This window comes from Peromyscus maniculatus, chromosome 10, assembly GCF_049852395.1.
Source record: "Peromyscus maniculatus bairdii isolate BWxNUB_F1_BW_parent chromosome 10, HU_Pman_BW_mat_3.1, whole genome shotgun sequence".
NCBI lineage: Eukaryota > Metazoa > Chordata > Mammalia > Rodentia > Cricetidae > Peromyscus > Peromyscus maniculatus.
Window position 1 is genome coordinate 57274337 of NC_134861.1, and position 12541 is coordinate 57286877.

Genomic DNA, 12541 nt, shown 5'->3' on the forward strand with positions numbered 1-12541 from the left:
CGATATGTTCTTGGACTATATTTGCAAAGTTTATTTTTTTGCTTGTTTGTTGTATGTTCTTTTGTGGACATTTTGCATGTGTGTTTATAGAAGGCATTGGTCTGTGGGTCTCTTTCTCTGTTTTGTTTTTATTCAGCTTTATGCCTAAAAGTCTCCTTTACCTTGAGGTCTTATGCCTAAAAATAAATTAGGCAATGTCTCTTTAGTTTCTATTTTGTAGAATAAATTGAGAGTGTGTTAATTCTTTGAAAGTCTGGTAGAATTCTGTGGTAAAATAACCTTGTGCTTGGATGATTTTAAATTTAATGTTTTCTTTGCTGAACTATCCGTTTCTTCTATATTTTCTTAAGTGCCTGAGACATTGTTTTCTATCTCTTGCATTACACTCACAAGACTTACTCAGAGAATTTTGTTTGACTTTCTAAATGTTTCATTCCCAGTTTTAACTGTTTGCATATTTAGTGATGCTGTGTCTTTCATGTCTTGAACTGTAGTCTTCACATCATTCCACTGCTCTTTTCTATTATCAGAGACTTCATAAATTAATTTATTCCTATCTTCCTTAAGTTCCTCGAATATATTCATAATACTATTTTAAAATATCTGTCATTTGCTTTAGCTATGTAGCATTTCTCAGAACTTATTGTAGTGGGGTTGATGGTTTCTGGTCTTGGCTGTTATTGTGTGTTTTTCTAATCTATGTGTAGGTATTGGTATTTGGGATGATTGTGATTGTAGATATTGACATCTGGTCTCTCCTTTGGTGCGTGGGTATTCTGCTTCTTGACTTCTGTTCCTTTCTCAGGATCTTTAATGAGTGTGGTGCCTGTGAGTTCCCTGATAGGGAGTACTTCTGAGCCTCTGACAGGTGTGGCTACTGAGGTCTGGCTATGCACTGAGCTATGTCACAAAGGAGTGGGCATAAGCTAGTGAAAGACCCCCGAAGGCAGTCTTCCCTCTGGAGAGACCCTCGCCCAGAGATCACACGAGACCACAAGTCAGATGCAAACAGCAAGAGGCTTTATTCAGGAACACGGGTACCCGGGGCAACACAGTCCCTCAAGAAGCTCAAGAGACTGGCGCGCCCCCGGGCTGGAGCGGAGGGTTTTTATAGGGTCGGGCAGCAGGAGCACGAGGAGGGCGGGTTCAAACTCAGGGCAACTCATGGTTTACAGGGCTCTGATTGGACGATTCAAATGAGGCCGGGTTCAAACTCAGGGCAGCTCGTGGTTTTTCCCCGAGCTTGACACGCCTGCTGTCTGGCTCCAAGCTGTTTTTCTGACCTTTAGTACCCTTTTCTGGGGCCAGGAGGCCGGCTGTAGACACCCTGTGCTTTTTAGACCTTACTTGAAATGGCGTTAGGCTAAGCTAGTATGCTGGGATCTTTCATTCCCCCATTTTCTTATCTCAGGGAATGGAATCCTCCATTCATGGGGAAGAATAGGGATGTGGCTCCATTTCCACCTGGTTGAGTCGTTGGTATTGTTGGGTCAATACCAAGGTCTGAACAATAGAAACACGTTCCCTGATAAATTGGTCCTTGTCCTGACACCTCGGAGATTGTAAGCTTATGTTGAGGTGTTGAGGCACATCCTGATGGGGGTGAAGAGGAATTGGTGAAACTTCCGACTACGGCCACCCCCTCATAATAGGGAGGTGTGGAAACTAGGCATAACCAGCACTCCTGAGTCCGATTTGGGCTGGTAACATTGAGGGTTGAGTAAGCGCCCTCTATAAGATTCAATAGCCGGTCTCCCGTACCGGGTCTGGGTGGTTGGAGGGTGACTGGGGTTACAGCGGCATTCGGAGCCGTGCTTGGGCGAATGACCGAATTGGGTCGGGTGGTAGCCCTCGGGGGTGCTGGAGCAGGTAAAGAGGGGCGCTTTTGGTCAGCGAGAACCTGGTTGGGGCCTATAGAGGCGGAGGGCTCCTCAATTTTAAGTTTAATCATAAAGGTAAATCCCTGGTCCTGTCCTGTCATGAAAAATCTAAGTCCCCATGTTTTTCCTTTAATCCAATCTTGTGCCGTCCCCCTTCCTTTTTGAGTAAAGGATATGTTTAGGGGGTTGCAGATGAAGTTTATACAGGGGCCCTCCCCCTCCCAGTATGTACTAAGCTCGCCTGGGAAACCCCAACAATGTGCTCGGGTGAGTGGGCACCATGTGCGGCTTTCCCCTTGGGTAGTCCTTTTTACCCTAATGAGGTCCCAAGTGGACGAAGGCTTCCAATAGGTATTGCCAGTTGTTTCACATCCCCATGCTTTACAGAAGTAACTTTCATAACCCCCACATTGGCTAATCAGCTTTCTGTCCCTACCATCCCGGGGGCAGACGTAGAAGGATAGTTGTGACAGGGCTTTCCTGGCTTCAGGGTGGCCACATCCGTATCTCCCGTCACTACATTTGCAAGTTCCCTTACCATCCTGACAGACGTCTGGTGCTCTGGGGTTCATGGGGTCAGTGGTAGGGATGTCCCAGTCCTCTGACCCTGCTGCTAATTGGCAGAGATCTGGATGTAAGTTAGGCCACCATGTAAAGGGGGTGTGAAAGGCGGTCGTTTGCCAGACCGTCTCCCCAGTTTGTGAGATGACCTGCCAAGTGAGCCTCTTAGCTAGGTGCGGGCTCTCTGCCGCCCTAGTCCCCTGGGGGTAAGTAGGGATTAAGAGGAGGGGGAGGAAGAGGAGCCGCGGGTCAACCTTATTTTTAAGGGGTTTCGTGTATGGCGCACTGTCCATGTTGACTTTCTGGATCCTGCTGGGTCGGGTTCCCTGGCAGCCTTCACATGAGAGGCGTGGATCCATGCAGCAATCCCGTCGACCTTGAGTGCAGTGGGGATGGTCAGCAAGACAGTATAGGGCCCCTTCCACCGTGATTCCAGGCTCTTGGTCTGGTGTCGTCGGACCCAAACGGAGTCCCCGATCTGGAAGGGGTGGGGCACCACCGGCTTGTCTAGCTGCTCCTGATAAGCCTTGGCCAGGGGCTTCCAGACCTCCCTCTGCACCAACTGGAGGGCTTGAAGATGTGCTTCTAAAGTAGGGGTGGTGGCAAGAGAGGAAATATCAGGATGGAGAAAGTTTACAACAGGAGGTGGGGCCCCATATATGATCTCAAAAGGGGTTAGGCCGTGTGGGCCGGGGGTATTTCGGGCTCGATAGAGAGCTAAGGGAAGTAGGAGCACCCAATCTCTAGTGCCAGTTGCAAGCGTTAATTTGGTTAGAGTCTCCTTAATTGTTCTATTAGCTCGTTCTACCTGTCCTGAGCTCTGGGGGCGGTATGCACAATGGAGTTTCCAATCAACCCCCAATAGTTTGGCCACCTTCTGACTTACCTGGGAGACGAAGGCAGGCCCGTTATCCGACCCCAATATTTTGAGGCATCCCATACCTGGGGAAGATTTCTTCCAACAGTTTCTTTGTTACCACGTTAGCTGTCTCATTCTTGGTTGGAAATGCCTCGATCCATCCAGAAAAGGTGTCCACGAAGACCAAGAGATAGAGTACTTCTGTAAAGTCTATTTCCCAATGAACACCAGGACGATGGCCTCTTTGGCGGGCCCCCTTGTTTAGATGAACCTTTCCTGCATTGACTTGAGCACAGGCTGGGCAGGTGGAAGTTACCTGCTGGAGTACCTGGTCCTGGTTCAGCAGCACTGCTCAGGTGTTTTCTCTGTCTAATAAGGTCTTTATCTTGTTTTTGCTCAAATGGGTCAATGCCTGTCTTCTTTGTTCCCAGTCCACCCCCATTTTCTTTGCTAGCTCATGGTCTTCTGGGCTATAGGGCACGGGGTCTCTCTCAGGCTGTGGTCCCGAAATTTACCCGGTCTGAATCCAGCAGTAAGGCCTGATAGTTAGTCATTCTGGCGTTAGAAAGCCATCTGTCCGGTGGTTGTCGGGAGTAATACGACAATGGCTGCCACCATGCGGAGGCATGGAGGCCATCCTGTAGCCATCGGGTCCAATCTCTTGGACAAGCACGCTACAGGTCTCCTCCAAGGTCCCAGTCTTTGCATCAGTACCCCCTTGGCAACACCTGAGTTCTCATTCACAAACAGCTCAAAGGGCTTGGTTAGATCTGGCAGACCCAGAGCCGGGGCCTCGAGTAAGGCCTTTTTGATCTGTTGAAACGCTTTCCGATGTTTCTCTTCCCATTGGAACATGGTCCCTGGTTTGGTGAGGGGGTATAATGGGGCTGCCAGTTCGGCAAAGCCAGGAATCCAAAGGCGGCAGTACCCAGCCGTATCCAGGAATTCTCGAACTCGGTGGGGGTTCCGAGGAGGGGGGATGGAGATTATCGTCTCCTGTCCCCGGTTTCTTAACAGGCAAGAGAGGGGCGTCCCAAGGTGATTGGCAGGGCTTTAACACCCCTTGGTCCAGGAGCCTCCGAATATGGGGCTTGATCCCCTCATGAGCTTCCCGTGACATTGGGTATTGTCTGATTGAAACAGGAGTCGCGGAGGCCTTTAGTGAGATCATCAGCGGTGGCTTCTTGGGGCAGTCTCGGGCCCAGTGTCCCTTCTTCTTACAGTAAGCTCATTGATCTTTATCAAGGGGTGGCCTCCTTCGCTCTCCCGACCTATCTCCCTCTTTCCGCTGTCCCTGAGACACAACGGCGGCCAAAACCTTTTTCATCTCCCTATGTTGTTTCTTGTCCCTTTCCTCACGTTTCTGCCATCTCCTTTCCTCACGCTCCTCAGGAGTTTCTCTCTTATTGAACACTTTCTCTGCTTCCTTCAATAAATCTGGCAAACCTAGCGCTTGCAAACTTTCCAACCGCTGCAATTTGGTTCGGATATCTGAGCTAGACTGGTATCTGGATCATACGGAGTGTACATCCTATAAGCCTCCTTCAGCTTCTCTAAAAATGCAGCGGGTGATTCTTCCTTTCCTTTCCTTTCCTTTCCTTTCCTTTCCTTTCCTTTCCTTTCTTTTCCTTTCCTTTCCTTTTTCTTTTTCCTTTCCTGAGCCAAATTGGTAGGCCTTCTGGCGGCCGCTCGGAGACCCGCTAAGAGCAACTGGCGATAGAGACGTAGATGCTCCCTACCTTCAGGTGTATTGAAGTTCCAGTCTGGGCGGGTCAAGGGAAAGGCGGCATCGATGATATTTGGGAGTTGGGTTGGCCTCCCGTCATCGCCCGGAACCTGCTTCCAGGTCTCCAGGAAAACTCTCTGCTTTTCTTCTTCCTCCGAGTCCCCAGCGAGCGGGGTCATCATGGGGGGGGCGGCCGCCGGGAAGGTCGCAGCCGGCGCCGTGACAGGAGCCGCCGTGAGCGCAGCCTTGACAGGAGCCGCCGCGAGCGCGAGCGCAACCGCTGGGGTGGTCGCGGCCGGCGCCGTGACAGGAGGCGCCGCGAGCGCAGCCGCTGAGGTGGTCGCGGCCGGCGCCGTGACAGGAGGCGCCACGAGCGCAGCCGCCGGGATCGCGGCCGGCGCCATGACAGGAGGCGCCAGGAGCGCAGCCGCCGGGATCGCGGCTGGCGCCATGACAGGAGGCGCCCCGAGCGCAGCCGCTGGGAGGGCCGCGGCCGGCGCCATGACAGGAGGCGCCGCGAGCGCAGCCGCCGGGATCGCGGCTGGCGCCATGACAGGAGGCGCCACGCCTGGATGGAGAAGGATTATACAAAGAACACAAAACAAACCGACACCACAAACAAGAAACAGTTTCGCTGCGCGGCTCCGGTGTAAAACCGAAAGCAAAAACTCAGATGGGGACACGGAGTGTTTGAATTCTCCGTCCCCTGCCAGCACCACGTATCCTTCTGATACGGGGGTGGCCCCGAAAAACCGTGCCCCAGAGGGGACTTCCCGTGCCCCCGAAGGGGACTTCCCGTGCCCCAGAAGGGGACTTCCCGTGCCCCCGAAGGGGACTTCCCGTGCCCCCGAAGGGGACTTCCCGTGCCCCCGAAGGGGACTTCCCGTGCCCCCGAAGGGGACTTCAGAGACCCGTGGAACGTCTTCCAGGGTCGCAGTGGCGAAGTCCGAGCTCGTCAGCTCCTTCAGCCCCACTGGCTCCAGACCGATTCAGGCGCGCAGACAGATAACATTTAACATTCAGACAAACCGACAACAGTTCCCGTGCCCCCGAAGGGGACTTCCCGTGCCCCAGAAGGGGACTTCCCGTGCCCCAGAAGGGGACTTCAGAGACCCGTGGAACGTCTTCCAGGGTCGCAGTGGCGAAGTCCGAGCTCGTCAGCTCCTTCAGCCCCACTGACTCCAGACCGATTCAGGCGCGCAAACAGACAACACTCTGACAGGACAGAAACGACATACACCAAGGCCGGCTTACCTCCTGACAGTGGGTCGGTGGTCCCGAGGTGGGGGTCTCAGATCCCGGAACGAGCCCCCAAATGAAAGACCCCCGAAGGCAGTCTTCCCTCTGGAGAGACCCTCGCCCAGAGATCACACGAGACCACAAGTCAGATGCAAACAGCAAGAGGCTTTATTCAGGAACACGGGTACCCGGGGCAACACAGTCCCTCAAGAAGCTCAAGAGACTGGCGCGCCCCCGGGCTGGAGCGGAGGGTTTTTATAGGGTCGGGCAGCAGGAGCACGAGGAGGGCGGGTTCAAACTCAGGGCAACTCATGGTTTACAGGGCTCTGATTGGACGATTCAAATGAGGCCGGGTTCAAACTCAGGGCAGCTCGTGGTTTTTCCCCGAGCTTGACACGCCTGCTGTCTGGCTCCAAGCTGTTTTTCTGACCTTTAGTACCCTTTTCTGGGGCCAGGAGGCCGGCTGTAGACACCCTGTGCTTTTTAGACCTTACTTGAAATGGCGTTAGGCTAAGCTAGTATGCTGGGATCTTTCACTAGAAGTGGGGACCAAGAGGGTCCACAGTAAGGAGAAAAGCTGGCTCTGTCATGGGGTTCAGTAGAGTTCCCAAGGAGTGGAGTCAGAGAAGGGTAGCAGTCTCCCCTAGGTGGTTGGCTACAGGTGTGGGGATAAGAATGCTGAAATGGAAATGGAGGACAGGAAAGAGATTGAACAGAGACTACAGGGTTCTCAGGATTGCATGACCAGTGTGTTCCCAGATAAAGAGTACCTCTGGGTATTGGCAGCTTACACAAAGGGATGACGTAAGAAAGGAAGGCTGAGTCCAGAAAGGCTGTGTGAAATCTTCAGGAAAGGGTATCTGGTGTGGCTAATGGGAACTAATAGAAACATTTTGAGCAGAGGAACACTTAGTTGATATCTGTTATTACTGCCACATATATGAAGAGCAATTTTTTTCTCTATACACTTCTTTATTCTCTTTCTCACCAGTTTCCCTCTGCTATGAGGTGAACAACTTTGATCCATCATCTTTCCTTTGTAGTGTTAAAAACAACAGAGCCTTTTGTTCATGAGCCTCTGCAACCATGAGGCACAGTCAATCATATGTCCTTTACTAGTGATCCCACTTACTTTGCCGGAGTAATGAAAAGATAACACAGAAAAATGAGTTCCAGGAGTGTTTGAAACTGGCTTACAACTGGGATTTGGGATGATTTGAAGATGTAAGTTTAGGAACTTTGAGAATGCAGTAAATAGAACTTAATGGACACCTTTTGAGGGAGCTTAGAAGACCAAAATAGAGATATAAATGTGGACAGTAATGACTCTGATCACTACTTTCAGTTGGAAGTGCAGAGTGTCTACTAAGATTTGCACTATTGTCCCTATAAACTACAGATAATGACTTACATTTATATATGCTCTGAGATTGTGTTTTAGGCTAAACTTAAAGTTCACAAATAAATTAAAGTTATGAATGAAATTTCAAAGCAGTACTGCAGGCAGCCTCTGGTGTGAGTATTTTTGAATGCTGTTATCCAGATTTATAGTAATAATAGAAAGGAAAAATCGAAGAAGGAAGGTTTTAAAAATTGCAATTTGTTCAGAAAATGAGACTGTTCAGTATTTTAGGTAGGAGGGTATGTTTAATATGGTTGATAAAACAAGATCGACTCCATTAAAAAAGACACCAAGAAGTTTTTATCAGGGCACTAGAAACTATACCTGGAGGACAATTCCAAAATTGGCAAGCTATAATCCATCTCTGAACAGGGCAAAAAAATGTATAAATTTATCAAAAAGACTAAAAGATATTTCTTTGAGAAGAAGGGTGCAAAGCATCTTGTTCCTACAAGACCGTCAAAAAACTGTTTTCTGTATTCAGTCGTCCAGATCCCTACAAGATACCCCAGGCTCTGTCTACACTGCCTTGGTGGTGTGTCCCAGTGGTAGCAGGCTTTGGCATCATGCTGCTTTTTCTAGTAGGAAGAATACACAGGCTATGTCATCACAAAAGCTTCCACTTGATATCTAGGAAAGTCCTGGGATGCTATCAGTAGTGTGAAAGAGTCAGAATCTCCATGGCCATACCATGACCAAAGACAGAATAGACATAAGATGTAGAGTAAAGCAAAAGGAAAGAAAGAAAGAAAGAAAGAAAGAAAGAAAGAAAGAAAGGAAGGAAGGAAGGAAGGAAGGAAGGAAGGAAGGAAGGAAGGAAGGAAGGAAGGAAGGAAAAAGAAAGAAAGATGAAAGGTAGACCTCAGAGAGTTTGAGATGCTAGTATGTGGAATATTTGTGGGAATAAACAGTAGAAAACAAACAGAGCAAGCCCAAGAGAATTCCACATAGCTATGGCAGGGGATGTCATAGAATGAGGATTTCTAAGCTATTTGGAGCTCACATCATGCCATTGTTTATATAACACTTTCTGTAGCTAGACCTAGAACTATAAATTTTAGCATTTTTTTCCTTGCTATATTTTGCTCCTGTTTCTACTTAATACTTCTTCACTATTTTCTTTCATTTTTTTCTTGAAAATGGGAGTACCTATCATATGCCATTTTATATTGGTTGTAAATGAATTTTTTGAATCTATAATGTAATTATATTGGGTAGTTAAAATTAATGGAAAAATAGACCAGGAATTTGAGAAAGAGCAAGAAGAAGTGGAGAGAGGAAATGGAAGGGGGTTATAAAGTTATAATCTTAAGAAAAATATGAAGTATAAGAAATAATTTTAGAAAAGTTTTAGTCTGAGTTTTCATCTAAGAGTTTCTCTTGAGTATTACAGTCTGGGTATATGTCCTTGTATGGGAACACTCATAGAAATATGTGTATGAATATGGAAGATGCAGGTCAATTTTTGATATCATTCTTCAGGCACTCTGTAGCTGCCTACCTTTTCTGATTATAAACAAGTCTCTCACTGGAATAGAGCTTGTTATGCAGTCTTAACTGACTAACCTGTGAGCCTTGGATATTATCCAATCTCTACTTCCTGACCAATCGGAATACAAGATCATTGTACGAACTCAGGCATTTGTGGATACTGAAAATCAATTCAGTCCTTATGGTTTTAAAGGAAGCACTTTATCAACTGAGATATCTTTTCCACCTCTGGGCAGTGATCTAGAATACTTCAACAAAATGTCACCTATTTATTTATCTGTTTGTTTGTTTACTTACTTGGTTACTTACTTATTAACTTACTTAGTTTGTGGGGAAGGACTTGTATGTGCCATACCATACCAATGAAGGTGCCTCTAGGAGATTGAATTTAGGTTGTCAGCCATGGAGACACGTACGTGGACTCTATTGAGCTAACAGGGTATTCGTGAAATTATTAAGGCCACTTCACATAGTTAAAAGGGAGGTTTATTGTATGGGGTAACTTACAAGTGAAGGGATAGGTTACAGGGTCTGGAAACAGTGTAGCACAGTTCAGCGGTGTTCTCTGGAGAACTCTGCTCAGTCTGCCTCTAGCAACCAGGGTCCAAGAACAAAGGGAGCCAGTGCATCCAGATCTTGGGTCTTCAGGTTCCTCTCTTGGCCCCATCTTGTAGGCATGACAGTTACCGAAGCCTCAATGGGGTGTTATCCAGCAGTATGGCAGGAATGAGGCATCTACATCTACAAGTGACACATTACACTGTGTGGTAGATTTAGTCTTTGCTAGTACCAAAAAAAAAAAAAAAAAAAAAAAAAAAAAGAGGTCTCTGGGCTTCACGCTGCTTTGATAGAAGCATAGAACCACTGTTTCTAAGAGTTGATGGTTCCCAGAGCTGGAAGTGGCCCAGAGCTGGTGGTAAACGTACCATGGCCATGTTGAGAAGCTGAGGTGGGTGGAGCCACCAGCCAAAGCTGCTGTGTTAGTCTTAGTCATGCTGCAGTTTAAGACAATAGATTCACAATAAGACAGATTCAGATGGAACAAGACTTGAAATGCTTTACAATGTGTGTAAAAATGTACATAGGCTTTGAAAGGATTATGTCCTTAATTATGTCACCAGCCTAAAAAGCTGGCACGCCCTCTCTGTGCTCTCTTTCCTTATCGCCTCTCCTTCCATATTCTCCCTCCTCCACATGCTCTCTCTCTCTCTCTCTCTCTCTCTTTCTCTCTCTCTCTCTCTCTCTCTCTCTCTCCCTCTCTCTCTCTCCATTTCTCTCTCAATAAAGCTCTAGAAAGGTAACCATGGCTTGTGATTCTTCCGCGACTGTGGCAATCAGTGGTCTCTTCCCGCATGGCCACTGTGGGCGGCAGCCAGCCAAGAGCACCGCCACCTAACCAACATGCTTGTAAGAGAAAAAAAAAAGAAATATATATAGTTATAAAGAAATATATAGTTTTTAAAAATAAAGTCTTTAAAGAGACAATAAAGGTAGTATAAAAAATAAGCCACATAAAGATGGATATTACACAGAGAATATGGATTGTCTTGTCTTTGGGATTTTTAACTGCAGAAAAAAATTTGATTGTAAAAGCTGTTGAGTTAAACAAATATGGATATTTTAAAGATACCTTGACTTCAAAAATTTGGATATATGGATATGTTGCTTTGGAAAGGAGGCTCGGCTTTTGTTTCCACAAAAAGCCAGAGGCTATGGATTTGTTCCAGATTAAGACACATCAGGTTTGACCAGCCAAGACCACCTGAAAGGTCTCCGATGACACCATGGCCCAGATGATCCAACATCCAGAATGGTTTCAAGGCAACTGGCTCAGATGATACACCCTCATGGACTACTCCATAATCCTAAAATTTTCTTTGTGTCCCCATAAGATACATTGCCCCCTCCAGCAGGAAGTAGTAAAAGAAGCTACACCCAAATTCCCAAATATACCAAACTGGCTTTGGAGATGGAATTGACTCACTTCTTCTCTAAACGCAAACATATTGCAAAAAAAAAAAAAAAAGATTAAGAATTTCTTTTGTCCCATATCAGAAGAGCCCTCTAGTGTGGGGCAGAGAAAAACCAATATTTTTATTTAAATCAGGTTGATTTTAAATGCCATTTCTTTCTAAAGAAGAAAAGGGGATAGATATGATAGCATGAAAGTGTAGATTATTGAATCTACTTTTAAAGAGCAACTTGTTTAAAATGTTTTACATTGATATGTATTTTAGTTTACTGATACAAGTTTAAACTTAATTTTGTTATACTGTGTATATATTTCTATTCTCATTTGAGGTATTATGTTTATGTAACTCATTTAAATAGTAGTGGATAATTAAGAAATACAGATTGATAATTAGTCTTCTATGATAGTCAAACTTATAGTCATGTTGTTTTCTAGGTATACATAGATAAAATTCAATTAGATAGGTAATCTTCAAACACTTCAAAGACCTGAAGAATATGGCATTTAAAGTGTTTTAAAAATTTAGACTTTCTGGACAGTGAGACATGTCTGCTTCTGGCAGCACTGATTTACTTCAGAGAGGAGGATGTGTATTGAAGACACTCCATATGGAGTTTATCTTCACCTTGGCAAAAATAGCCATTTGGGCAAGAAACTGTTCTTGCCTAGACTGCTTGATCAACTGGATGTGCAGGGCCCATAGGAAGGTGACCACTGAACTTTGCTTGGCAAAATGGTCCTTCAGGTTCCTGCCTTCCAGAGGAAACTGCCAGACATTCTACAGGACACAGAGAGAAATGACTGAGAGACTCTAGGCCTGTTGACTGAAGACAGATACCTGAACTTTACAAAGGAACATTAGGGGACTGTCCAGGCTGCCAGCCATCTCTGTCTACCCTGCAAGACTCTCGAAAGTTGCTTGCATCCTTCTCCTGTTTCTCAGGTAATAGTAAATCTTTATGGGGTCTTTGATGTAGTTGAAGACTTAATAGTTATATTTTCCTCAGTTATAATAAAAGATAAGTTAGATATAAAACCTTAGACTCACAAATATAAGATAGGTAGGATATCTTCTTTAATATTGTAACTGTAATTCTTGCTTGATAATTGTTTTGTTATATGTAATTTTACTATGTTAAAGTTAAAACCTTCCTTTTTGAAAAAAAAATGAAAAAGGGGAAGTGCTATGGATGATTGATTGATAAATATAACACTGATTGGCCAGTAGCCAGGTAGGAAGTATAGGCAGGACTAGCAGAGAGGATTGAAAGAACAGGATGGGAGAGAGGAGGAAATGCCATCCTGCCATCCAGGGAGCATCATGTAAAGGCAGCAGGTAAAGCCACAGAACATGTGGCAACATTTAGATTAACAAAATTGGCTGAGTATAAGAGTAAGAGCTAGACAATGG

At 46.1% G+C, this 12541-nt stretch overlaps 1 protein-coding gene across 1 annotated transcript; it reads right to left on the bottom strand.

Annotated features, from left to right (window-relative positions):
* Window positions 1–1008: 1008 nt before the first annotated feature.
* LOC143267490 (uncharacterized) lies at window positions 1009–10093 on the bottom strand. Its single transcript, XM_076545635.1, has 4 exons — window positions 10085–10093; window positions 8125–8245; window positions 5040–5357; window positions 1009–3026 (listed from the first exon to the last, which is right to left on the bottom strand). Exons 1-4 carry the CDS (start codon window positions 10091–10093, stop codon window positions 2659–2661), a joined length of 816 nt encoding a protein of 271 aa, XP_076401750.1. The 3' UTR covers window positions 1009–2658.
* Window positions 10094–12541: the final 2448 nt, after the last annotated feature.

Coding starts and splice junctions, on each gene's coding strand:
- LOC143267490 (XM_076545635.1), bottom strand. Junction 5,358..8,124: donor CAGAAAACAGTTTTTTGACG/GTCTTGTAGGAA, acceptor CGACCACCTCAG/CGGCTGCGCTCGCGGCGCCT. Junction 3,027..5,039: donor GAACTTCAATACACCTGAAG/GTAGGGAGCATC, acceptor CCCCTACTTTAG/AAGCACATCTTCAAGCCCTC.